Raw genomic sequence first — 27464 nt, forward strand, 5'->3', positions numbered from 1 at the left:
TCTTGAGACAATTGGCTTTTTTGAAAAATATTAAATTGAGTGTTTCCTGATAATCATATCTATAATAATAAAAGCGTAATATGCTAAATAGATCGGACAACCGACGATCCGGAAGGGTTTCCTTTTAGACAAAGCCGCAGCTGGCCTGCTGAGGCAGAGGCAGCAGAGACCCCTGGCCACTCTGGCGGCAGCGGTGGCTGTGGCTGTGGCGGTGGCGGTGGCGGTGGTGGCGGTGGTGGCGGTGGTGGCGGTGGCGGCAAAGGCCCTTGCACGAATTTCCTGCATCAGGCCTCTAGTGTAAAGTTGAGACAGAATAAAGAACTAGGCATAAAAATGAAACCGTAAAAGTGTGAGGATGACATGATAGGAATATTTTTTATAATCTTTGTGTAGAGAAGATCTTTCTAAACGACTCAAATCAAAATGCCAGGAAGCAAAAGATTTACATATTTTACTGCATAAAAGTGTTTTAAAACATTCTTATGAGGAGAAAAAAGCATAAAGTTAGATTTTGGTTCAAACACTTGCTTCTTCTTAAAAATAAAGTATCTCTGTTAACATTTTTTTTAAAGCAACAGATTGAGGGGAAAAAAGATTTGCCATATCTCTAATAGATATAGCAAAGAAGCCTTACAAATCAGGAAGCCAAAGAGAAAGAATCCAATGTAAAAACAGTAAGGGATAGCAATAGACAATTCAGAAAGGATAGACCACGAACGGCAAGAAACACATGAACGGCAATAAACTACTGCAAGGAACTTGGGCAAACGTAAACCAAAGCCTTTACTAAATACGATTTTCTCATCCATCAGAATGTCACACATTAAAAAGGCTAACAATAGTCAGTGTGGATGATGTGAGGAAATGAACACTCGTGTATTTTGCAAGTAGGAGCACACATAGGAGGAGCAGGGTTTTTCTCGAGCAGTCAGAGGTATCGATGAAAAATATCCATGTCCTTGAACCGAGCAAGAACGGAATCGGCTTGCGATCTAGCCGCGTTCAGGGTCTCGGGAGCTCTCAGGGGCTCGGCAGTTTTCAAGACGGTTCCCAGTGGTTCAACTTGGGGTATAGTGTTGTGGCCATGGTGCGGCTGGGAGCAAGGCTGGGTCTTGGTAGCCCGTCTCAAAATCCGAGAGACACGAGGTCTCCGAGACACAGTGTGACCTTCATACAGACGGCGACCTTCATACAGAAAGGCAACGGGAAGCCCCTCAAGTCAGGCCCCCTGGGAAAGCTGCTGGCCAGCGTTAGGCTAATGCCACCGAAACTCTCACCCGGGTCTTGCCATACACAAGATTCCAGAAGAAAAGGTCAGCGCAGAGACACCTGCTGTCTCAGAACCCTCAGCCTGCCTCCTGTGCTGCGAAGTCGACCTAGGAGCCGGGCTGTTATTGGATGAAGGAAAGGGTACCCCAAAATTGTACAATTACATCGTACTCTTTTAATAGTGTGATAAAATGTGCAAAACAAACTTCAGCATTGTAGCTGTTTTTGAAGTGCGTGAATCGAGAACTACTTGACTATTTCCGCCATCTTGTCACCTACCATAGTATCTAGTTCCAGACTTTCTTAATAACTCAAAAGTAGATCCTGGACATCCCCCCCCACCCCAACTGTGCAACCCAAAAAGTAGAGCCTGAATTCATGTACAGAGGCAGTCCTCTTTGAATTAATAACACGAGGGAATATATAAAGAAATTAACTGATTTGGGGAAATATCATATATGCAAATGAAATATATATGCAAATGAAAAGTGTCCAAAATCCACTTAATTGGGCGCGCGCGCGGAGGGATCCACGCGTGTGCGGAAAGTTCTTCGCGGAGGGAGCCGGTGCAGAGGCCTATAAAAGCCTGAAGAGCACACTCGACGCCATTTTCTCTTCGGACTCCGTCTGGGTAGCAGCGATGGCTGACGCCGAGGTGAACGTAGCCATGCCCGAGGAAGACAAACCTGATGCGGATACTGTGCAGGTGCTTCGAGACCTGGCCAATCGCCTGCGCATCCATTCCATCAGGGCCACGTGTGCCTCGAGCACCGGGTAAGGCGCCTTCTTCGAAGCCAGAGTGGCTCCGGCTCCAGGCTGAAGGCCTTGGGGCGGGGGGGGGGGGGACGCTTGGTCATAGAGGCCCGATTTGGGGTTAATGGGGTTTGGAGCGTGGCTGTGGCTCTACCGGTTCATTTAGTGCCCAGCCACGTGCTCGGGCACTAGCCCCTCACCCCGGGAACCCACGCGGGCTGGGGGGGGGGGGAGGGGAGGAGACTGGTGTGCAAGGGGGGGGGGCGCCTTCCCAGGGATTGGAGCGGGAAGGCCGGGGTTTTCTGTGTGATTGCCGTCGTCACGTGGGTCCCGAAACCCGGGGGCATGGGAGTTTAAAGAAATAAACCCTAAAGGGGAGCTGTTCGGTCTTGTAGTATTTTGTTCAGGATTGTTTGCATCCATATTCCTAAGAGATGTTAGCCGTTTTGTTGTAAGGTATTTGGTTTTAGTGTAAAGTTAATGCTGGCTTCAAAATGCGTTTGGAAGTGTTTCCCGCCAGTTTTTTGTTTTTGGTGTTTTTTTTGAGGATTGATGTTAATTCTTTAAAAATCAGGCCCAGCCCTGGCGAGTGTGGCTCAGTTGGCTGCAGCAGTCATCCTGTACAGGAGGTGGCAGGTTTTGTTCCCGGTCTGGGCACATACAGGTTGCGTGCGTGTGTGTGCGTGTGCGCGCGCACGTTGCATCCCCTTTGGCACGTGTTCATCCATGTTTCACTTTCCTCTCCCCTCCCCCCTCGGTTCCCAGCCTCCCTCTCTTCTCTTCCCCTCCCCCTCCTCACTCTTTTCCCTCCTCCCCCTCTTCGCCTTCCTCCCTCCCTCCGAAACAAACAAACAAAAAAATCAGGCCCAGAGTTTTTGTTTGTGGCAGAAGTTTTTGACTACTGATTCAATCTTTTTGTTAGTTACGGGTTTATTCCGACTTTGTATTTCTTTTGACTGTCTTAGGTTTTCAGTTTCTAGAAATTTTTTCTAGGTTAGCCCATCTATTGATGTACAATTATTTACAGTACTTTTTATAGTCCTTTTTATTTCTGTAGAATTGGTAGTAATGTCCTTTTTGTGTTTCTTAAATGAAATTAGGAATTTTACATCTGATTTAATGATTTGTTAATTTTCTTTTACTTAGTCTAGCTAAAGGTTAATTTGAATGTTTTCAAAAAACCAACTTTTGTTTTCGTTTGTTCTGTTTTTTCCTGGTCTCTATTTTATTCATTTGTGCTCTAATCTTTATTATTTTTTTCTTCCTGGTAGCTTTGGATTTAGTTGTTTTCCTATTTCAAAACTTGTAAAATCAGGTTTTTTATTTGAGATCTTTGTTTTTTAATGTAAGTATTTGTAGCTATAAACATCCCTCCTGGCACTACTTTTGCTATATCTCATAAATTTTGACAAGTTGTGTTTTCATTTTCATTTATTAAGTATTTTCTAATTTCTTCTTTGACACATTGGTTGTTTAAATTTAAGACGTGGCCCTAGCTGGTTTGGCTCAGTGAATAGAGTGTTGGCCTGCGGACTGAGGGGTCCCAGGTTTGATTCCCGCCAAGGGCACATGCCTGGGTTGCAGGCTCTATCCCCAGTAGGGGGCGTGCGGGAAGCAGCTGATCAGTGATTTTATCTCTCTCTCTCTCTCTCTCTTTTTTTAAAATATATTTTATTGATTTTTTACAGAGAGGAAGAGAGGGATAGAGAGTTAGAAACATCGATGAGAGAGAAACATCGATCAGCTGCCTCTTGCACACCCCCTACTGGGGATGTGCCTGAAACCAAGGTACATGCCCTTGACCGGAATCGAACCTGGGACCCTTGAGTCTGCAGGCTGACGCTCTATCCACTGAGCCAAACCGGCTTCGGCTGATTTTCTCTCTTATCATGGATGTTTTTATCTCTCTCCCCCTCTCCCTTCCTCTGTGAAATCAATACAGAAATATATATTTTTAATAATAAATAAATTTAAGGCCTGCCTATTTTTGGATTTTCAATAAACATATTTTGCTCCCTTCACCTTCAAAATTCAGGTTTGCATTTTCTCAAGGGATTTCTAACAGCTGTTAAATCCACATTATCCCCTTAGGTCAGGGGTGGGGATGGTCCTGCCCATGGGCCCCAGAAATCATTTGGTCTGGCCCTGCCAAGGCATTAGGGGTGAGTTAATTAAATGTTTGGTCCAGCAGTTGTTCTGGTCGTCCTGCCTTTAGGGTCAATTTGCATATTACCCTTTTATTATATAGGATTTTGGATATTAACCCCTTATCAGATTGCAAATGTAGTAGGTTGTTTATTTCATTTTGTTGGTGGTGTCCTTTGCTGTGCAGAAGCTTTTTAGTTTGGTGGAGTCCCATTTGCTTATTTTTTATTTTGTCGCTTGAGCTGTAGGTGTCATATCCAAGAAATCATTACCAAGACTCATGCCAAGGAGCCTTTTTTCTGTTTTCTCCTAGGAGTTTAATGGGTTTTGGTCCTGCATTTAATTCTTAATCCATTTTAATTTTTTGAGTGTTGTAGTATATGGGGTCCAGTTTCATTATTTTACATGTGATTATCCAATTTTCCCAGCACCATTTATTGAAGAGACTGTCCTTTCTCCATTGAGTATTCTTGGTTCCCTTGTCAAATATTAGTTGAATTATATATATGTATATATGTATCATGACTAATGATATCACAGATAAACTCAAGCAAGTGAACGAATCTTAAAGTGCTTATGGAGTCACCAGGTTGTGAGGTTACTGGGCCTGAAAGCATCCTTAAAAACTGAGCTTGGGAGGCAGTGGCCCTGCCTTCTCTTTCCCTTGGTTGGATTCTTCCAGGTCTGGGAGTAATGACTACTGCTTCTAGTCTGAGGAGACTGTGCTGAGAAGCCTCCCCATGCACCGTATCCTTGGTGAGTTGCCTGTGAGAGATGACCTGTGCCATTTCTGTCTTTCAGCCACCCCACATCATGCAGCAGTGCTGCTGAAATCATGTCTGTGCTATTCTTCCATGTGATGAGATATAAACAGGAGGACCCTGAGAACCCTAACAATGATCGATTCATCCTTTGCAAGGTAAGCAGGCATGGGAGCCCAGGGCTTACTCAGATGCTCGCTTAAACTCACTTTGAAAGCCACCATGTGGCCCTGGTTGGTGTTGCTCAATGGTTGGAGTATCAGCCCACGCACTGATTCTATTCCCAGTCTAGGGCGAGTACCTGGGTTGCAGGTTCAGTCCCCATACTCCTTGGGGCACATGTGGGAGGCAGCCATTCGATATGTCTCACATCGGTCTTTCTCCTTCCCTTCCTTCTACCCTTTCTTTGTCTCTTTCCCCCTTTCTCCATACTTTCCTCTCTAAAAATCAATGTAAAAAAATATCCTCAGGTGAGGATTAACAAAATATAAAGATAAAAAAGCCACCATGTGGCAGCAAGACCTGAAATGGGCTCTGTTTATCTTTTTTTGTTCTTTTTTCCTTTTCCTTATGTCTTAGTCCATTTGGGCTGCTATAACTAAATACCACAGACTGGATGGTTAATGAACAATAGAAATTCATTTTCACAGTTTTGGAGGCTGGAAGTCCAAGATCAAGGCACTATCATGGTCGCATTCTGGTGAGAGCCCTCTACCTGGTCACAGACTTTTCACATGGAAGAAGCGGCTTCTCTAGGGCCTCTTTTATAAGGACACTAATCCCATTCTTGAAGATTCTGCTCTTGTGACCTAATCACCACCCATAAACCCCACACACCTCCTAATACTATCACCTTGGGCATTAGGTTTTCACGAACATTTAGGACCATAGCACCTTATAACGATCTAAAAGGTGTTCTAGGGAGGTGTGTGGTATGAAGGATGACTTGTGGCACCTAGACACCCTTCCTTTCCTTTGGTGGTTCCCACACTCACAGCACCTAGCACTAAGTTCCCCTTGGCAGGGTCTTGCTGCTCTCATTCTCTGTCACACGTGGGTAGAGGTGGGCAACATAGCGAGTCCAACCTGCTGAGCTTGAGGAAAATTGAATTGGATTTGAGGGACACCCTACCCTGCCAGTCAGCTTTTTCTTCCATTTCTCTGCAGATTTGACTTGACATTAATGGAGGACTTTCTTATTACATTAGGTATAGTGTCAGGTACCTCATTACATTGGGTGATGGGAAAGAAAAGGAGTGTTAAAAGCAAAATCAGCCAAAACCGGTTTGGCTCAGTGGATAGAGCGTCAGCCTTCGGACTGAAAGGTCCCAGGTTCGATTCCGGTCAAGGGCATGTACCTTGGTTGCGGGCACATCCCCAGTAGGGGTGTGCAGGAGGCAGCTGATTGATGTTTCTCATCGATGTTTCTCTCTATTCCTCTCCCTTCCTCTCTCTAAAAAAATCAATAAAATATATATTTTTAAAAAAAAAGCAAAATCGATTTAGAAGAACGTATAGCTCTGTGTAGCTCTTGGCCTTCCTCAATTGCGAGTGTCTCCCTCCACAGCATAAGGGTTCATGGAGAAGAGAGGGGAGGGGCACTTCCACCATGCCAGCTTTGTGCTTGTGCCCTGCCAGTCTTCTCAATCTTACAGCCTCCTACCGCCTGAGGAGGGCTCTCATCTCCATCGTACTCACAAGGTACAGCCTTGAGAAAGTAGTTTTGCTTGTTCCCTCTTTAAATCCAGGGAGGCCCTAGCCAGTTTGGCTCAGTGAATAGAGCATCAGCCTGCGGACCAAAGGGTCCCGGGTTCAATTCTGGTCAAGGGCATGTACTCTGGTTGCAGGCTCCTCCCTGGCCCAGACAGCCCGGGCCCTGGTCAGGGCTCATGCAGGAGGCAACCAATCGATGTGTTTCTCTCACATTGATATTTCTGTCTTTCCCTCTGTCTTCTACTCTCCCAAAAATCAATGGAAAAATACCTTCGGGTGAGGCTTAACAAATAATAATAAAGCCAGGAGAAGCAGAGTTTGTCTGAGTGCAGAGTCCAGGCTGGGTCCAAGGGCATGCAAGGCAGCTGGGAGCCAGAGCTTGTTACTGGAGTAAAGTAGGCGCCATGGAGAAAAGGATGAAGCTAGAGAAACTTTAGTGGGACAGTTCTGTGAGGCTAGAGATGCAAAACGGAGAGGGAGTCTCTCTCGGGTCACAGAGCACATGGAGAAAGCTAGGGAAGGTCAGGAGCCCTGAGAGGAGCAGAGGAGTTGGAATGGAAGGGAGAGGATTACAGATGCCCATCCACGGTAGTGACAACACACTAACTTCTGCTTGATTGGAGCTGACATTTAAATGGAGGGAGGGAGCAGACAAGAAACCAACCTATAAATAGCTAGCTGGCATATCAGATGGGGCTGAGCATCCTGGATACAAGGGAAGTGGAGGAGGGGTAGGGCTTACTAGTTGAAAGAGATGGTCCAGGGTGGCCATGATGCTGACATTCAAGGAGAATTTTGGAAAAGGTGAGGGAGTGAGCAGTGTACCTATTTAGGCACAAGCCCACTGAGAACTTGAGGAAGAGGGAGCAGCAGGTGCTAAGACCCTGAGGCAGGCACGTGCCCGGGGTGTTCAAGGGGCAGCAAGGAGGCCAGGGCACCCAGAGTGGTTGGAGGGAGAGTAAGAGGTGAGGGGGACCAGAGTGGACAGGCCAGTGCAAGAACTTGGGCTCTACTTCGCATAAGATAGCAAGACTTGGTCGGTTCTTGGCAGAGAGTAATGAACAGGCTTAGGTTTTAACAGGCTCTCCCATGGTTGAGAATGGTTATGGAGGAGCAGGGAAGCCACTGCAGTGATAGAAGGGAGAGAGGTTTGTGGCCAGGCAGAGATGGTGGCAGTGGGAGGATGAATAAGTTCAGTGGGCCTTAGGAACCCCTATTTTCCAGAAAGATTGAACATTTTCGTTTGTACATGTCTGGATAAAAGGCCTTGTGAAATGGCAAGGTCCATACTTAGGTTTTCTGCTTTGCTCTTGGGCCCTGTGTAGTCTGCCAAGTGGAGGAAAAGCCTCCCTCTATGTTCCCAAAGCTCCAGTTACCCTTGCCATGTTGCGTCGATCACCTATGGTTCCCCTGTATGTGATCTGAGATTTGGGGTGCATGTGGGTGTAGTGAAGAGGAAGTCACACCACAGGGTGGGAGGGGACATTCTGAGGAGCAGCCTGTTCTCAGTGCCAAAAGTTGGCCTAATACTCAACTTCCTGTGTCCTTCATGTGCACCTAGGCTCATTTGGTTCCTTCTCTTACAGCGACTGGCATTTGTTGATGTGGCAATCGGATGGTACGGACCAGGACTGGGGGCTGCGTGTGGGATGGCATATACTGGCAAGTACTTTGACAATGCCAGGTAAGTTGCTTACCCAGAAACCATTTAACTGTCCCCATACAACCCGGGCACTTTGGCTTTATTTAATCAAAGGTTTCTTTTTCTGAAGTAGTTCCTTTCTGAAGACAGGCAGATCGGTGCCTTTCTTACAGGGGCATGTGCCCAGATGCTGCTGAAATGGGAGCAAGGCAGAAGCTGGTAGCTGGGCGGGGGGTGTTGTCCCAGAGTTGGCTATGGTTATGTGCATGTTCAGAGCTCCTCAGTTCCTGGTTCCAGCCCAGGTGGCCCTTCTGGAGGCACTACATGCTTCCTCCACTGCTCAGGCAGCTGCCCTGCTCCATTTCCCGTAAGTCTGTTGACATTTTTCATCTCATTATTGCCTCTATTACTCCCTATCCTACATTTAATCACTTTTTAAAACATAACAGCGTTTTCACGGGGTCTGGGTTGTGTTTTATTGTTATAAATGTTTCATGTTTCTGCTGCGGAGGAGTTTACTATTTGCAACAGAACATATGCTCCTGAGGTAGAATGTTTTGATTGTTATTATTGTAAATAAATTTGTAAGATCAGAAGTAGAAGGTGGCAGTGCTTAAAATGGAGCTTACAGAAAAACCGTATATGTAAATGTTTGGGTGTTTAAGGGAGCAGCTTTCTTCCCATCCCCTGTTGTTTGTCGAGTCCAGAGAAGTGGCAGAAGAACCTAGAAATAGCCTTTACAGCTAGAAAGAGAAAACTAGCCAGAGGTGGTGAACCCCATCTCATGAGACCTAAGCTTTTAAAGCTGTTTCCTCAGCTGTTGAGTTGGAACAGGGTGGACAAGGAAAATAGTCTTAGGAACTTGATGATCTGAAGCAGCTGCCTCCGTCTGCTCCTTTGCTTCTCTCCATGAAGTGATTTTGCTTGAGTGGCCCTGAAGAGACCCAAGCAGAGTCCTAAACTTCTTTCGCTTTCCCCAGCTACCGGGTGTTCTGCCTTTTGGGAGATGGTGAGTCTTGGGAAGGCTCCGTTTGGGAGGCATTGGCCTTCGGTTCTCACTACAATCTGGATAATCTCATGGCCATCTTCGACGTCAACCGCCTGGGCCACAGTGGCGTCTTGCCCATTGAAAACTGCATCGAGATCTATCAGAAGCGCTGCGAAGCCTTTGGGTAACTATCCCTCCTGTCTTATGTCACCTCTTCCTGCCCCATACCCCCTTCACCTTGTAACCTGGCCTCCTCCTTGGTTGATAGGTGGAACACTTACGTGGTGGATGGTCGTGATGTTGAGGCGCTTTGTGAAGTGTTCTGGCAAGCAACTCAAGTGAAGAACAAGCCCACTGCTGTCATTGCCAAGACCTTCAAGGGCCGGGGCATTCCAAGTAAACAAGTGTTTCTTTTCAGCTTGGGGTTATTAAAAACATCTGTCTGCACAGAAGACAAGGCAGGAGACTCAGGCTGGCCAGGCAGAAAACTGACTTAGTGTACAATGGCTATGCTTGAAATATGTATGGAGGCTGGCGGCTCTTGCTCTCCTTGGCTCTTATAGATGGCATATCTGGTTAGAGTGGAAGGGGAAGCCCAGACCCCCAGCACGTGAGCAGTGGTTTTCTGCCTACACAAGAAAGGAGCTAGGAGGATAGTCCAGTTAGAGGACTGGCAGGGAATGATCTCCACAGGAGTGCAGAGTGAGAAGGTGCTGCTCCCCACATGCGCAGATGTAAATAAGGGTGTACACAGACACGCATGCTTGCCTACACCCACACTATCAGGGAAATCACAGGCAACTGGTAATATGGTGCCTCTGGGAAAGGTAGCTGTATAATGGGGCGTGGGGAAGGAGGGGGTTTTGAAAGTCTTCTTGCAGATGCCAAAGCTTGACAACCTAAAGTTGTTACTCTCAGCCTGAAGTTGTTCCTCTCAGATATAAATAGTTGTAAAGAGTGTGATTCCTGGTGTGTTTTAACATCAAAATTTTGTAATAAAACTGTTCTATGACTTCTCCCCAAAATTCAGTCTTGCTCTGGTATCCCCAGTTCAGGAAATGACCACCTGACCAATTTGCTTCTGGCAGAAACCTTGGTATCATCCTTGCCTCTGACTCTTCCCTTATTTGCCCCCTACGCACATACCCAGTCCACCATCAATTCTGATTTCTGCCCCTAAAGTATGTCTCAGATCTGGTCACTCTTCTCCATCTCTCCCTAACTGCTGTCTCCACAAGCCAGTCCCCACAAGGCTGCTATGGTGATCTTTCTTTTCTACAACACAGGCCTTATCACTCACCTCCCCCACTCCAACCCTTCAGTGGTTTCCCATCTTGCTTTGGACAAATCTCAAAACTCCTTATATGCCTGGGATCCTCCCTGGTCTGCCTTGCCCGTCTCTCCAGCCTCATCTTCCTCACTTTCCCCTCCATTCACCAGCACGTGGACCAGTGTGGCCCCCTAAAGAGCCTCTTGGCCTTTTGTCTAGCCTGTTCTTTGGGAGTGCAATACCATCTCAGGCTGTGCCATGTTTTTATTCCTGTGGGTCTTTGGCTGACATCTTTTCCATCAGAATATCTTAAATATTTGTGGAATAAACATCTTTTCTTCCTTTGGTTGCAGGCGTTGAGGATACAGAAAATTGGCATGGGAAGCCAATGCCAACAGAAAGAGCAGATGCAATTATTAAACTAATTGAGAGCCAGATAGAGACCAACAGGCAGCTCACACCAAAATTCCCGATTGAAGACTCGCCTCCAATCAACACCACCGACATAGAGATGACCTCTCTGCCTATTTACGAAGTTGGTGACAAGGTAAGCAAAATGCTTTGTTATCTGCTTTTCTTTATAAACACATGAGATTCTTTCTTTACTCTGATATCCATGGATGAACAAATTATTAGGTGGTGTGACACCTAATAAAGGTTATAAGCAATAAAGATGGGTTTACCTTTTCTTTTACTATGTCTGATACTTAGTCCTTGATTTCAAACTTATATCTGAATTTTCTTATCAATAATTTGTTACTTGTTAGTGCCCAGCATTGTGTAGGTTTTGCTTGTTTCCTAAATTCAGTTTATGGGTTGGAAGTCTACTGTGCATGAAAAAATTGTGTATGTTCTAAGAATGGGGGCCTGGCTGGTCTGATCTTTTTGAACTTTCTGTATTACACAAGAAACCGCACCAATTAAAAATACCAATTCTTCAAAAAGGGAACAGATTAGGCATGAAACCCTGAATATAAAGCCTTTTCATTTTTTAACATCATTTTTATATCCTGCCTTCTGGGTATATTATAGCAGACCCAAAATAGGTGTGGTCTTTAGGATCTAAGGAAACAAGGTGGCGAGCCTTAGAGGAACAAAATATTTTCTAACCTTTTATTTTCCTAATCTATTGGGGACATTCTTATTGTTGCCTATGTCTTCTTGGTCTGGTAATATGGTTTAAAAATGAATTGACGCTGGATGTGAAGAGAGCAGAGGGCCTAAAGAGTGGCTTCTCTGTGTATAACACATCCAAAAGCAACTTGGGCTTACTCTTTGCAGGTGGCAGCGTACTTTGGCCTTCCTGTAACACTATGCCCTATATATGAAAAAAAAAAATGAATTGACGCCCTAGCCGGTTTGGCTCAGTGAATAGAGCATCAGCCCACAGACTGAAGGGTCCTGGGTTCGATACCAGTCAAGGGCATGTACCTCGGTTGCAGGCTCGCAACAATCGATGTGTTTCTCTCACATTGATGTTTCTGTCTCTTCCCCCTCTCTTCCAACTATCTCTAAAAATCAATGGGAAAATATCCTCAAGTGAGGATTAACAAAACAAAAAATTGACTACTCAAATTAGAAAATAGATGAAAAAGCACATATTCACAAAGAGTATTTTGGCAGTATGTGTTAACACTTTAACTGTTCAGGCCCTTCAAACTCAGGAATTTGTCCCACAGAAATATTTGTGCAAGTGTGCAGGTATGTATCAGAATGAATGTTGATTGCACCATTGGTTATGATGATAAAATTGGAAATGACCCAGCAGAAAGCTACGAGCTCACCCAAATTATTAAAGTCTTAAAGTTGCAAAGCAGCATAGAGTATAATTCTATTTTTGTGTAGAAAATTGTGAAAGAGAGCATTGTATATTATTAAAGGTCATTGAAAAGTATATTTAAAGACATCAAATTTGAACTGTTTTCCTCTGGAAGGTGAAATTAAAGTGAACTTTTCATTTTTTAAAAGAAGTATGTATATTTTATGAATAGGAAAAAATTAAGGAAACTGGCCAGTTTTTAAAAATTAATTAATTAAAAAGCAAGTTGTATTAACTCACCAATCTAAGAGTTGGCTGTCTGAACTACTGATAAAAGTAGATAAGCCATTAGCTATGTCTACTTAAAGATTAAAAACATAAATATAAAATAAGGCATTAATGGAGATAATCATAGATGCAGAAAATTATGATAAAACTATATAATTCCATGGTAATTTGTATGAAAAACATTTAAGAAGACCATTTTATAAGGAATACATGAAATATCATAATTGACTTAAAAATCTGCAAACACTTAAGTAGATCAACAGCCATAGGGAAAATTGAGAAAACTGTCCAAAAGTAATAGCTCCAAATTGCCAGTCAGCTCACCAAGTTATAAGAGTGACTTACTGCTGAAACCTGTTTGGCTCAGTGGATAGAGCGTTGGCCTGTGGACTGAAGGGTCCCAGGTTTGATTCCGGTCAAGGGCATGTACCTTGGTTGCGGGCACATCCCCAGTAGGGGGTGTTCAGGAGGCAGCTGATCGATGTTTCTACCTCTCTATCCCTCTCCCTTCCTCTCTGTAAAAAAATAAAATATATTTATATATATTTTAAAAAGAGTGACTTACTTTTTTTAAAATATATTTTATTGTTTTTTTACAGAGAGAAAGGGAGAGGGATAGAGTTATAAACATCAATGAGAGAGAAACATTGATTCAGCTGCCTCCTGCACACTCCCTACTGGGGATGTGCCCACAACCAAGGTTACATGCCCTTGACCAGACTCAAACCTGGGACCCTTCAGTCTGCAGGTCGACACTCTATCCACTGAGCCAAACCGGCCAGGGCAAGAGTGACTTACTTTTTTAAAAATATATATATATTATTGATTTTTTACAGAGAGGAAGAGCGAGGGATAAAGAGAAACATCGATGAGAGAGAAACATCTATCAGCTGCCTCCTGCACACCCCCTACTGGGGATGTGCCCGCAACCAAGGTACATGCCCTTGACCGGAATCGAACCTGGGACCCTTGAGCCGCAGGCCGACGCTCTATCCACTGAGCCAAACCGGTTTTGGCAAGAGTGACTTACTTTTTAATCTTTATTCCTGGTCTATTTCAAGCCTTCTTGAATATAGGGAAAAACATTCGCATCATTCCAATTCATTTAAGAAGCCAAAGCATGATAAACCTACCTCTGGCCAGTATAGCTCAGTTGGTTATCATCCCGTGCACCAATAGGTCATCAGTTTGATTCCAGGTCAGGGCACTTGCCCAGGTTGCAGATTGGATGCCAGGTTGGGCTTCATGCAGGAGGCAACCAGTTGATGGTTTTTTCTCTCTCCTTCTCCCTTCCTCTCTCTCAAATTAATAAAAACAAAACTAGACCAAAGGAAAAACTATATAGACCAACCTCACTTACGACAGTGTAAAAATTCTAAATAAAACAGTCAACAATTTCACCTCCATTAGTATACAAAGTATATGCAAATTAGTAATTCGAATGATTCATCAATATTAGGAGGAAATTATCATTTTGATGCCTGGGAAACAAAAGCAATTCATAAAATTTACTCATTCCTGTTGTGTATTTTAAAAACAACAACAACCTCTTAGCCCTGGCCAGTGTGGGTCAGTTGGTTGGACATTGCACGGAGACCCCTTGGGCCACAGGCTGATGCTCCAACCACGGAGCTACCCGGCCAGGACTTAAGGTCTACATTTTAATTTTTATAGCTGAAAAGTCAAAGGCATTTACATTTTGGGAAATTAAATGTTTTTTATCTTCACCTGAGGATACGTTTTCATTGATTTTTTTTTTATTTTTATTTTTAGAGAGAGAAGGGGAGGGAAAGAGAAACATCGACTGGTTGCCTCCTGTATGCACTCTGACCAGGAATCAAACACACAACCTTTTTGGTGCACGGGATTAAGCTCCAACCAACAGAGCTACCTGGCTAGCACAAGGGAAATTTAAATTTTTTTAACTATACAAATGGTACAAAAGAATACATTTAATTTTGAGAAATTGATACCTAGTGAGGCAAATATGCATTTAAGATTCACTAGTGATCCATTTTTATGACCCTAAAGGAAATTATTGGTGAATCACAAATTCGCTTTCTTCATTTAGATAGATGACAATTTGTAATTCTACAAAATGTTCACCTCCTTTCTAAATCCATTCTATGAAACTACTATTTGACTTTTCCAGGTAGCTACCCGCAAAGCGTGTGGCTTGGCTCTGGCTAAGCTGGGCCATGCAAATGATAGAGTCATTGTGCTGGATGGTGACACCAAGAACTCCACCTTCTCTGAGATATTCAAGAAAGAGCACCCTGAGCGCTTCATTGAGTGCTTTATTGCCGAGCAAAACATGGTGTGTATGCTGTGGGCATCCCTCTCTGCTCTTCTAATTGATTAGCAGTGGCCCGCTGGACACACGAGTCCCAGCCCACTTTACAGTTTTTCTTTCAGTGTATAAAAGTAAAGGCACTGGGGGGGGGGATGTCTTCAGGGAAACTGGTACAGAGTAGCTGGGCAAAGTCTAAGGATAGTTTCCAGAGCTGCTGGGAGGAGCATGGTAGACTACCCAGCACCCTGTCCCGATAGGCCGCAGCCATCTGACGCCAAGGCTCTAAGCCCAAAACATCGTGAGCTCCCTAGTAGCTCTAGGTGGCCCTGCTCTTTCTGCCCTGCTTATAATTAAGCAATCCTACAACCACCCAGAGGCTAGTAGGTTGAGAAAGCTACAAGAGACAATGATTTCTCTCTTCACTGCAGTGCAGGACCTAATATATCTTAGATACTCAAATGTTGTGCCAGTTGCCGCCTCAAGAACGCCAATAGAGCTGTGGTCTTGGATAAAGTTGTTTGCTTATCTGTGCTTCATCTCTCCCTGGAGTGATATTAATGCAAGGAGTCTCTTTTAGATGGGTGCACACCCTCTTCTTAAAGAGCAAAAGGAGTTCATGCTAGTAAAAGCCTTGACTTCTGAAGCACTGTGCCAGTAGAGAACAGTGCACACCTGTCTTCACATTACAGAAGCCAAAAACAGCACTGGCCAGAAAACTATGGGCCAGCAGATCTCACATGACCACCAGAGAGATTGTATTTGGAACAAGTAGTATTTACAAATCTTGTAATTAGTTGCCGGCTTGTAAAAGTCAGATTTTATATAGACTCTGAATTTCTGGATTCTCTTCAAGAATGGGAAAGTCTGGCAACACTAGGGTAGCATTCCCTCCTGCCATCAGTCAGCTGGAGCCAGTTAGATAGGCTGTGTCCCTGCCTCCCACCAGCCTGCTCATTCACTCACGGTGCTTCCCTGGCCCTGTCACTGTTGGAATTTAAGGCCCCCTGTTCAGTAAAGTAGGTCATCACAATTGTAAAAATATGTACATTTTTTTCTGTGAGTCTCATTAAGCTATTTCCATTTTGAGTGGAAAAATACAATCCATAATTTTCTGAACTGAGCCTCCTATCAAAAAGCTTTCTCCCCAACTCATTGATGATCCCTTCAGTCACCAGTCATATGCTCTGTGCCTACTAATATGTTCTTAAAGTTGGAAGAAGTAGTAAAGAAGCGGCCAGCACGTAGTATCCAGTGAAACAAGTGGGTAGTGAGAGTGTGACTAGTGCCAATCAGGGGTAGCTTCAGAAGAGGTGACCTTAAGCTGAGACTTAAGTGACAAGGAGTCAGTCATCCACAGCGCTGAGAGATGGCATTCCCAGCAGAGGGCACAGCTATCTCTGACACGCTCAAATTTGAGATGTTTGTGGAGCAGAAAAAAGTACAGAGTGGCAGAAGCATGGTGACTATTAGAACAAAATTGGTTCAGAAAGGTTACCAAGGGCCAAATTATACAGGGCTTTTGCAGGCTACAACCTCATGCAAGTTCCCAGTGGGGGTACAAATGAGGAAGGGTGTAACCAAGCCCCGGGACTCAGTCCAGTGTCCTTGGGGAAGAGGTGTGCACTATCCACAGATCCGGCAGGGGCAGCAGCAGCCAGTGGGAAAGGGGCATTGTCCTGCTGCTGAGGTCAGATACAATGAAATGGAGGTCAGGCAAACTCTTGCATTTGGCACCTTCAAGGTCCCTTATAGGGATGGTAGCCTGTAAGACAGAGGCCAGGCAGAGAGTGGGGACAGGGAGAGAAGTTGTGAAGGTCGAGATGGGAGGGTGAAGATGGGAGATAACAGCGCATATTCAAATGGTGAGTGAACCCAAGAGAAGGAGAAACTGAATACAGGAGGGGAGGGGATAATTACATAGTCAGAGATGCCCTTGAGAAAGGAAGAGAAGGATGAAATTCAGCATGGCAAGCAGGCCCACCATGTCTCCCAGCAGCACAGTGGAGAGGCCAGTAAGGGGGCAGATGCGGGAGCCTCCGTTGTTCACCTCTTATTCCCCAGGACGTGTGAGGTAAGGGCACCAGGAAGAAAGGTGTACAGAAGGTTTGGGAAGAGAATGGGAAGGAGACCCACAAGGACTGAGGGGGTAGCCAAGTGTGTCCCAAGCTTTTCCCTTTTGCATTTGAAGAGCCAGGTCAGCACCACAATTCCTCTGGTTTCTGGCAGTGTTCAGGGGACACTGGGTTTGCCCGGTTTGGGGTTTCCCTGGGTATGTGCCTGGGATGGGGTGTACAGAGCAGGGTGTTATCAGGGAACCATGCATTCTACACTGGGAAAGGGGGGCAGTTAGGGGTGATGGGGGCCTTGTCCAGAGGTATTCTGATGAACTTTCTTGGTGTTAACAGGTGAACGTGGCGCTGGGATGTACTGTTCATGATCGGACCATTGCTTTTGTTAGCACCTTTGCTGCCTTTTTGACCCGAGCACTTGATCAGATCCGTATTGGAAGCATCTCCGAATCCAACATCAACCTTATTGGGTCCCACTGTGGGGTATCCATTGGTATGAGCTCTCAATGCCATCATCTTGATAGTCTTTCTAGTTGACAGAGAAAGATTAGTATCTAAACTGTTAAATTGCCCATGTATGTAGGGTTTTATAACATTTGATTATTTGTAACCACTTAAAAATGATTTTAAAGTTCCAGGATACTCTGGGTAACTTTTGAGCGGGTCTCTTGATATTACTGTAAAATGCCCAGTCTTGCAGTCATTGAGAAGTAATTATCTATCCTGAGTGCCTCTTTCATGTCTAGCCACATACTAGATATGAATAGGGCCTCCCCGGAATTACAGAGTGCCTTTCTGCTCTTGGTGTGGTCATGGCACAGGGAAGTGAGGAGCACAGCCTGTCAGGGCTTTGCCTGGGTGAAGCAGCTTGGTGGGATGGAATGGGAAGCTGTGAGAATCCTGATACTAGGGAGTGAGGCCAAGGAAGATGTCACTCTCAGGGCATTAACCTGGCAGGACATGCTAGATGGAAACAATGGGAAAGGGGGAAGCCAGGAAGAGGGTTGAAATATGGTATGCATTAGCAGTGGATAGAAAATAAGGATGAATCTGAAAAAGTCTGAAGAAAGAAGTCACATTGCTGACAGAGGAGTTCAAAATTGCCTGGGAAACATCAGGGAATCCTGGTCATGAGTGACAGAAATGAGGACTTGGGAACGATGGAGGCGCCTGATGTACTGTGGTAGGGCGGGACCCCTAGGTAGATTTGACAGCTTACATTTGCTGCTAAAATGCTGGAGGGGATGGGAGTGTGGGCCAGAAGTGCACATTTTGGAGTTATCTCTGGGACTCCCTGGGAGAGCTAGACTGGCCAAGATGTCTCTGGATGGGACACATGCAGGGGGAGCGAGTGAAGTGAGAAGAGAGGAGAGCCAACAACATTTCAGGGTTGGCCTGGGCAGAGGGCCTGGTAGGGATTTAGGGGTCTTTGCCTCTATCTGGGTATAGTGAAAGTTTCCAAATAAGTCAGTGATGTGGAGAAGTGGCTCTAGGGCCAACGCAGAAGAGCTGGCAGTTCTGAGGTTCTTCAGTTATCCCAGGCAAGGCAGTGTGCAGTGACAGTCCCCTTCCCAGCTAGAAGAGGCAGGCCACCCTAGTATACAATGGGCTTTCTCTCTTCATGGTGTTTCTGATCAGAAACTCTGTTCCCAAACAAACTCTAAGGCCTCTTTAATCACAATAGCACCCCAAGGGTGCCCCCAAGGTATGTTATGCTCAGCTACCTTGAAGGCCTTAAGAAGTGAGTAAGACCACTTCAGTCTAAAACCCCCGTCTCTTGATGGAGAAGATAGAAGAGCAGAGAAGGAAAGACAAAGCTGAAAGGACCCTCTTAAGGAGAAGGGGACAGGGACAGAGACTTGATGGGGTCGACTCAGCCACCTGTGCTCAAGAAGAGCATGAAGTCACCTTGGACAGCAGTAGCAGTGCCCTAGTGTCAGAGGTTGGCAAGGGTCAGGACCAAGAAGAGATCACTGGTTTGTTGATCTGGAAGGTCAATTAGCCAAACCTCAAGTGTCACGGTGTATTGAGGGACATAGATGTGTGTCAGCTCATTATAATTATAAGGCATTATATTGACATAAGAATTGGACAGTTTTGTAGGCTCTGCTACAGTTGTGGCCACCCTTCCCTCCCACCTCCCAGATGTCAAGAAGCGCTGTTGCTTATCCAGCAGAGGAAGTGGTCCTAGCTTCTTGGTCTATCTCATGTTTTTGTTGGGCTGTGGCTTTGTTTTCTCAGGTGAAGATGGCCCCTCCCAGATGGCCCTGGAGGATTTGGCCATGTTCCGAGCAGTTCCCAACTGCACCATTTTCTATCCAAGTGATGCCGTCTCCACAGAGTATGCTGTGTTCCTGGCGGCCAATACCCAGGTATTTTTAGGGGGCACTGGTTCGGACAGAAAATGCTTCTGAGCTCTACTTCTAGTTTGGTATTGATGGTTGGATTTTTCCCCTTTTCTCTCAGCATAAAGGTAATAGATATTCATTATAGAAAATTGAGTTGTAGGATTCCTTTTAAAAATAGAACCATTGCTGAAACCGGTTTGGCTCAGTGGATAGAGCGTCAGCCTGCAGACTGAAAGGTCCCAGGTTCAATTCCGGTCAAGGGCATGTACCTTGGTTGCAGGCACATCCCCAGTGGTGGGGGGGGGTGTGCAGGAGGCAGCTGATCTATGTTTCTCTCTCATCGATGTTTCTAGCTCTCTATTCCTCTCTGTAAAAAATCAATAAAATATATTTTTAAAAATAGAACCATTAACCAATAAAGGTGATTAAGCACATAAAACATGAACACATTCAAAGACAATGCAGAGGGATGCTAACCACCTGATGGCCCAGGACTTGGCGAGAAGAGGGAGCCTGGGGCTCTGAGGCAGAGAACTTTCAGCAGGGCCCAAGAAGTGGGCTCCAGCAGTGAGCCATCATGTGCTGGCCTTAGATATAATACCCCATGCCACCACCTGTGACATCCAGAAAGCTGGAGAGTGCCCTGTGAGACTTCACTGCAGACAAACCCTAGGGTCCCCAACCTGGCTCCACCCTCAGAAACAGTGCAGATGGGCAAGAGTATGGCTTCTGCCCCACTTTCCCTTCTTGAAGTCTCACACAAGGGCATCAGATGAACACAACCTACTTCCTGCCCAGAATCCAGTTACAGGGGCATCTGGGGGTGTAGTTTTCACCTTTCCAATCATTCTGGTTGTCACCAGACTCTGCTCACTACCTAGCCCTGCACCCGCCCATACCCCTGCACAGGTGACTCCGCACAGTTAGGATAGATTGTGGAAATTCCATTCTAAGCATTTGTAATGTGTTAGAGTCATGTGTCTTTTTTTAATGTTTTCATTGATTTCAGGGAGAAGAAGGGAGAGAGAGGGAGAAACATCAATGATAGAGAATCATCAATCAGCTGCCTCCTGCATGCCCTGACTGGGAATCGAACTGTGACCTCCTGGTTCAGGGGTCAACACTGAACCACACCAGCTGAGCTTGAACTTTTTTTCCCCTTAACCTAAGTGGGCTCAAACTTTATGTATGTTCTGTACTTGATTTTTTACTTACTATGTCCTAGAAATTGTTTTATGCCTGTGTATATACAGAGTGATCTCATGTGCTGGAGGATTCCATTTCTAGGAAGATCGAGAGAGGCAAAGCTGTGGTGACAGAAATCAGAACGGAGATTGTTGCTTGGGCACAGGGGAGGGGCATAAGGGAACTTTCTGGGCAGATGAATGCAATCTGGACTCAGGTGGTGGTTATGTGGTATATACCTTTGTCAGAATTTGTGGAGCACTCCACTGAGGTAAATTTTACCTCAACAAAAACACCGAATAAATTGACTTATAGCAGGGATGAATGAACAAAAGCTATGTTTCTAAATTAATATACTATCCCTCTCCCTTCCTCTCTGAAATCAATAAATATATATATTTAAAGATATGTGTGTAAGTTAAATACTTTAGATATTTGGATATTTATATTTTATGTGTTGATGATAAAAATGTATTTACATCTTACTGGGGAAATATTGAGTCACTTTATATTCCAGTGTTTAAGATATTTCTAAGGTTGAAGCATTACAAGCTATTTTGGAGAAAATTAACTGTATAACATTGTGTTCTGACCTTTCTATTTAACACGAGCCAGTGCTCCTGCTCCAAATTTATGTTCTGTGTGGGGACAGAACAGGTCAGTGTGTATTTGAGAAAGCTTTTGTAAATCAGTGAATGTGGCATCATGGAAAGCTTGTCACTGAACGCATCGCCAGGGTTCTGCGTAAGCTTTTGCCTGGCTCAGTAGTAACCTGACCAGGTGATAGCTGACCTGTTTGCCAGTGGTTTGCCCTTGCTCCAAAATGTGTGCTTTATTTTAGTAAAAGAACTGCTTAGTCCTCCTGCTCCTCCCTCCCTACCTTTTTTTTTTTTAAAGGTTTATTAGTTGGAAATTGAGTTAGACTTTCTACTAGTTCTGGTTTCTGTTCATACCCTAGGGGCTATGCTACATTCGGACCAATCGACCTGAAACTGATGTTGTTTACTCCCCAGAAGAAATTTTTGAGATTGGAAAGGCCAAGGTAAGCCCTTACGTTCTCCAGTGTTCTCAGGTGTCATTTCATGTGCAGATAACTTCTAAACCAGCACTAGGTATCCTCACAGTTAAGGCTTTGTCCTTTCTTTGTTCCAGTTTTTAAAAAATCACTTGTGACCTTTGCTTGCTTTTCCTCCAGAAGGAACATTTTACCAATATCAGCCAGAACTGAACTTTGCTCCTTTCTGAATGGAGTCTCTCTTTGTTGAATTTTTAATGATAAAGCAATACAACTCAGAGGTACTTGAGTTGCTTGACTATAACTTAATCACACAGCCTCAAGCTAAACAAAATAATAGAACCCGTTATTTCAAAGGAATAACAGATCTATGAGATTCTGGTTTTGCAGCCTCAAGGCCAGGAACAAAAGGAAATGGGAACCATCTTGCTGCTGGCGATTGTGTGGCCCTGAGATGGTTTTTGCACATTGGATGTGGCCTTACCTGCAGACCTGCTGATAAAGGCTAGCACCCTGGGTACTTTCTATCTCTCCTGTGTCCTCACAAAAGCCCTAGAAGCACACATTGTTAGCAGCCATGTTTTAAAGATGAGGATCAGAGGAGGTGAGCAGCTCGCTCAGGGTTCACAGTGAGCAGCAAGAGAGCATTCTGCATAGGAAAGTTTTATGCCCTATTCTTATATGCCTTTTAGAAAGTCATTAATACTCTTCTTAAATATGAGAAAGACCAGTAGCCATTCTTGAAGGAGCAACAGGTGACATCCTACTTGGTTGCTAAGGGCTAGGCTGCTCCAGAATTTGTAATTGCTAGTGCTCAGAATGACTGTGAGCACTGAGTGGCTTTTGTGCATAATAAAGCTGGTATGTCCCAACAGTCTATGCCTGCCACTACACTGGGTGGAAAAGCTGCATTATTAATTTTCAGTGTCCTATTGTCCTCTGTACTCCCACATTTAAATTCAAGGCCGTATGTTTTCCTCTGGGGCATGAGGGTTTCAATGATAGTCAGAGGTCTACAGAGCTTTCTCATATCTCTCCTGTCTTTTTCCCCCTAATATTTGCCCTACCCTAACAAAATTAATTTCCTAATGGTAAAGGATGTGAGTTAAAATGTGTATGCATGTTATGGATAATTCAAGGGCTGAGTTTTACAAAAGAGGGGAGTGTGTGTGTGTGATTTTATATATAGAGGGAGGCAGGAAGGCTAGGATATTCTCAGAGAATGGAGTGGCTTAGAAGCCCTGAATATCTGTACTGTCATATAGGAAAACCTATAAAGATGGCTGAAAAGAGGATTAATTCCAGATGCCTTTAGTTGGGAGCTTTGAGGAAATCAAACTCTGAAAAAGGCCAAAGGCCCTGTCTTTGCTTGCAGAATAGCAAGTGATTGAGAGCATGGGCTTGACATCAGATGGGCCTGGTTGCTTGTCTCAGCCCTCAGCCCTAGGCAAATTCCTCCTGCTCTGAGATGCGCTGTCCTCGGCTGCAGAATGGGCCCTCAGGGCATGCAAGGGGCTTGGCACAGAGCATGTACAAAATGTCCTCAAACGGTTCCTGTTAACATGTTCACCAGCGGAGTTCAATCTGTTTTTGCTCACCCAGCAAGATGTCCAGGCAGTCCAGAGATGGTGCCTTTCCAGACTCCTCAGTGGACACGAGTCCGTCCTCTGGCTGAATATGAGCCATACAACTCACTTCTGGCCCCTCTGTCTTTTAGATCCCTGTTTGATATCCGCCTTCTTTGTTAAAGTGTCCTTTTGTTTATGTATTGTGTAAGAATTTAGTAATTTGGCACTGAAAATCATGAGGAAAGGTCGATGCATTTGTAAAACAAATACGAAGTGGGGGTTATCAAAAAGAGCGTGTCATTTTTCAGTGCGTTGATTCAGCCTTTTTTGTAGTGAATTATTAAGGAGTGAAATTAGGGAAGAGCAAAAGGTCAGTGAAGAGCAGTGTTAGAGTGCCTTCCACCTTTAGATGTGCTCTGAACATGGTAACCACAGCATTTTTGTTTTGCGGGTGCAATACCAGGTCATTCGCCAGAGTGTCAATGACAAGGTCACGGTTATTGGAGCTGGAGTTACTCTGCATGAAATCTTAGTAGCTGCTGATGAACTTTCCAAACAAGGTCAGTTTGTTGTCACTAAACGTTGAAGTTCCAGCTGGGGAGAGGTGGGACTTGGGCTGCCTCATGTGCCCCAATTGGTGGTCTTATTCTAAGTCTGCTTCATATACCAAGCTGGTTATTGCTCTTCTCCAGATATTCCTATCCGCGTCATTGACCTGTTTACCATTAAACCCCTGGATGCTGACACCATCATCGCCCATGCAAAATGCACTGGTGGCCGAATTATTACGGTGGAGGATCACCACCCAGAAGGTATGTCTTCTCAGAGTCTGCTTTGGCAGGACATGTTTGATTGGAGGCGCCCCGTGCTCCTGGGCATCACCTCCAGCCAACCACTTACCCAACAACCTTTATTGCTGCTCCTCCCAAGTATATCATCTTAGGAGTCTCTTGCCCACCTACTCATTTGTGTATGCCCAGCATAATGCACAGAGCTTTGGTCCCTGGGGGGCTCAGTGGCACCACAAAGGAGTGTCTAACTTGGCATTGTGGACAGGGAGGGTTCATGAAGAGCTTCACAGTTGCTCTTTAGTTTTGAATTATTAATAGTTTACACCCCCCCAAAATGGGAGCTGGGTAGTGTTTGGCCTGGGAAAGTTAAGTGGGCCAGATAAGGGGATGGGGAGTTTCATGTCAGGGGTCCCAAAAGCACAGCCGTGATCCACAGAGTCTCTGGAAGCACTCCCAATGCCCTCACGGCTGAGATTTAACAGGGAAAGGGCATACACCAGGACCCACAAGGACCGGTCACAGGTCAGGGATGGAGAACCTCAGGCCTTAGGCTCCCTCCACTCCTCCTTCCCTCTGTCCCTCCCTCCCATGGGGCCTGCCAAATACTCTCCCCTCTTCAGCAGTGAAAAATGCATCACTGCAGACCCAGGGGACCCACCTGAGACCCAGCACCCTGGGTTTTATTGGGGGCTGGTCATGTGAGAGGCCCCCCCCCCATGCCAGGCATGTACCAAATTTCCCAACTCCCAGGTGCTCCACATAAACCACACTATTGTACAAACAGTCCAGGTGCAGGGAGCACCGTTATGAGTAGGGGAAATGTCATGTTGGCCGACGGGACTTACACCAGCCCACTGCCCAGTTGCCACCCTGAGGGCCAACCTTGCAAGTGGCCCTTCCCAAGCTTGTCACCTCAGGCCTGCCAGTTGCTCTTTTCTTTACAGTTCATTTGTGGATTTTAATCGTTTTGGGGTTCCTGAAAGCTTTGAGTATCTGAGCTCCACAGTCCCCTGTATCCATGGAGCCTGGTTGAGAGCCCCTAGTGTAGGTAGGGCTGGGAGCAATTTTGGAAACCTCCAGTGTAGAATGAGAACTGGGCAGTCGGGAATGATTGCTTCCATGAATCAATACTAGTGTAAAATCTTTCTCCTGGAAACAAGCAAATTCAAAGGCCTGTATATCATGGGGCATTAAGGATGGCTACCCATTTCCAGAACAGAGCCTAACATCCCTTCCTTCCCCAGGTGGCATCGGGGAGGCTGTGTGTGCAGCTGTTTCCATGGAGCCTGACATCCTGGTGCACAGCCTGGCAGTGCAAGGAGTTCCTCGGAGTGGAAAACCGAGCGAGCTACTGGATATGTTTGGAATTAGTGCCAGACACATTACAGTGGCTGTGAAATGTATGTTAACCAACTAAAACAGCTGCTGACATCTCTACATTCATACTTGTTGACAAACGAGTTTAAATCTATCCTGTGTGTTCGTTCTTATTCTTTCTTGTTCTTAAATTAACTACTTCCTAGTTAGGCCATAACTATATATATAAGTGTAACTGACATGTATAAGCTATTAAAGTAGGTTTTAAGATTGTGTTAGAATGGTTTACAAAACAACCACCTAATATGAAGTTTTATGATGAAGCTAACCGATATCTGGTCTGGGGATCAACCTTAAGTAATAGTATCTTATGAAGTAATAGTATCTTAAATGCATGTGTGTTTTTCTCATAAGTAAAGAAAATGTGAACTGTAGACTGTAACCGCCTGGGTCATGCAGCATCACGCTGCGCGTACTGCTGTCCCAGGTGGAGAATGTATGTGCTGCCATCCTACCTGCAGCTTCCTGGGTACTGGGTGACTGCAGTGTCTCTGGAATTTCATCTTCCCTCTTAACGGTGCGTGAGGCAGCAGTGAAAGCTCTCAGATTGTCCTTTGCTGCTTGAGGTGACTTGTCTATGAAGAAAGGATACAACTAGTTCTAGTATCCACACTGCACTCTTGTGAGGTCTCAAATGTCTCATTTGCCCAGTGACCAGGCCAAACTGTTAACTCAGTTATATTCCTTTACTTGTTAAAAGTTAATAAAGCATTCAAAAGGCAACTGCTTGGTTTCATTTGCGCCTTGTATGTGTGATTTGGTTTTTCTTGGGTAAAATCATCAGTAAGGAAAGAGCTTCTATCTAAACCAGGAGGAGAAAGGGTACTGAGCAGGAGTTGCACCACTAGAGGACAGTGTATTGGCCTGAAAAGCCATCCCTAAGCCAACTCCTTATTTCAGCTCTAAGTACATGAAACATGTGGCTAGAATACAAGAAAAAAGTACCAGCCAGATAAAGATGGGGTCAAACTTCAAAACAATTTAAAATGGACTGGATGTGTCTTGGTGTGTCATGATCCTTATTTTTATTGCTTTCATTGACTGGTCATCAAGAGTCTTTGTCCTGGAATGAGAGGTAGGGACTGAAGAACTGGCCTCACACTCCAGAGTCTTCCTTAGGGGCCTACTCATTCTACTCTTGCCCTTTTAACCACTGAGCTTGTTTCCTGGCCTGTAAAATTAGCATATTTGTTGTGCTTATTTTATAAGGTTTCAAAAAAATAGGTTTTGATAATTGATATAGTTAATACAAATATATCAAACAAAAATTTAAAAATCAAACTTAATTTTTTAGCAAAAATCACAATTGATAAAGGAATATTATAGAAAGTTTACTAAATGCACATAAAAAAGATTTTTACCTCAAGCATCTCATACTCCATACAATTTCACCCATTAAAAGTATACAATTCAGTGGTTCTAGTATATTCAGAGTTATGCAACCATTAACCGTGGTCAATTTTACATTTGCATCACACCAAAAAGAATCCCTGCATCCCTTAGTACTGTCACTCCCTACTCGTCTTCCCAGCCACTGGCAATCATGTATTTTCTGTCTCTGAATTTGCCTATTCTGGACATATATATGAATGAGGTCACAGTTTGTGGCCTTTTTGTGTCTGGCTTATTTCACTTAGCATAATGCATTTGAGGCTCATCCACATTATAGCATTGACAGAATTTCCCTTTTTAAGGCCATGTAATAGTCCATCCTCTGTACAGACCACATTTTATCCCTTCATCACCTGATAAACACTTGAGTCGTTTTCACTTTGTTTACCATGAATAATGCTAAGAACATTTGTGTTCAAGTTTGTGAATACATAGGGTGTCCCAAAAATGTATGCACACACTTGGAATGATTTTAAAGGCAGTATTTATTAAAATACACTTCATTTTCAAAATTGAGCTATCAGCTGTTACAGGGTATATACATTTTTGGGGGGACACCCTGTGTATTTTCACTTCTCACGTGTCTACAAACCTAGGAGTGGAATTGTTGGGTCATACGGTAAATGTTTACTCTCTTGAGTGTCTGTGTGTGCATTTAAACCAGGCGTCCTCAAACTACGGCCTGCGGGCCACACGCGGGTGTTTTTGCCGTTTTGTTTTTTTACTTCAAAATAAGATACGTGCAGTGTGCATAGGAATTTGTTCATAGTTTTTTTAAAACTATAGTCCGTCCCTCCAACGGTCTGAGGGACAGTGAACTGGCCCCCTGTTTAAAAAG

At 44.6% G+C, this 27464-nt stretch overlaps 2 protein-coding genes and 1 non-coding gene across 5 annotated transcripts in view; 2 read left to right on the top strand and 1 right to left on the bottom strand.

The window, feature by feature from the left end:
* TEX28 (testis expressed 28) overlaps positions 1-27464 on the bottom strand; it is a 39136-nt gene that overhangs the window by 10749 nt on the left and 923 nt on the right. For both annotated transcript variants that reach the window (XM_008159260.3, XM_054718350.1), the window contains exon 2: positions 25690-25809. In XM_008159260.3, the coding sequence (XP_008157482.2) occupies positions 25690-25737 (48 nt within the window). In that variant the 5' untranslated portion in view covers positions 25738-25809. The remainder of the gene's footprint in view (positions 1-25689; positions 25810-27464) is intronic.
* Positions 1910-25903, top strand: TKTL1 (transketolase like 1). 2 transcript variants are annotated; one of them, XM_054718341.1, is made up of 13 exons: positions 1910-2043; positions 4969-5086; positions 8228-8325; positions 9264-9455; positions 9540-9667; positions 10895-11088; positions 14741-14905; positions 17287-17443; positions 19192-19322; positions 21442-21525; positions 23530-23626; positions 23759-23878; positions 25102-25903. In XM_054718341.1, exons 1-13 carry the CDS (start codon positions 1910-1912, stop codon positions 25272-25274), a joined length of 1791 nt encoding a protein of 596 aa, XP_054574316.1. In that variant the 3' UTR covers positions 25275-25903. The 2 variants fall into 2 exon arrangements, with proteins under 2 accessions (XP_054574316.1, XP_054574321.1); XM_054718346.1 differs by having other exon boundaries at positions 4987-5086.
* LOC114228937 (small nucleolar RNA SNORA11) lies at positions 11739-11867 on the top strand. The gene has a single exon (XR_003615031.1). It is a non-coding gene; the product is annotated as a small nucleolar RNA SNORA11 (small nucleolar RNA).

This window comes from Eptesicus fuscus, chromosome 1 (genome assembly GCF_027574615.1).
Source record: "Eptesicus fuscus isolate TK198812 chromosome 1, DD_ASM_mEF_20220401, whole genome shotgun sequence".
NCBI lineage: Eukaryota > Metazoa > Chordata > Mammalia > Chiroptera > Vespertilionidae > Eptesicus > Eptesicus fuscus.

Bases quoted from the DNA above. Each gene is read 5' to 3' on its own strand.
- TKTL1 (XM_054718341.1), top strand. From the start codon at position 1,910: ATGGCTGACGCCGAGGTGAACGTAGCCATGCCCGAGGAAGACAAACCT. The intron at 11,089-14,740 runs GTAAGCAAAATG...TGACTTTTCCAG, and splicing joins TTTACGAAGTTGGTGACAAG to GTAGCTACCCGCAAAGCGTG. The intron at 19,323-21,441 runs GTATTTTTAGGG...TTCATACCCTAG, and splicing joins TCCTGGCGGCCAATACCCAG to GGGCTATGCTACATTCGGAC.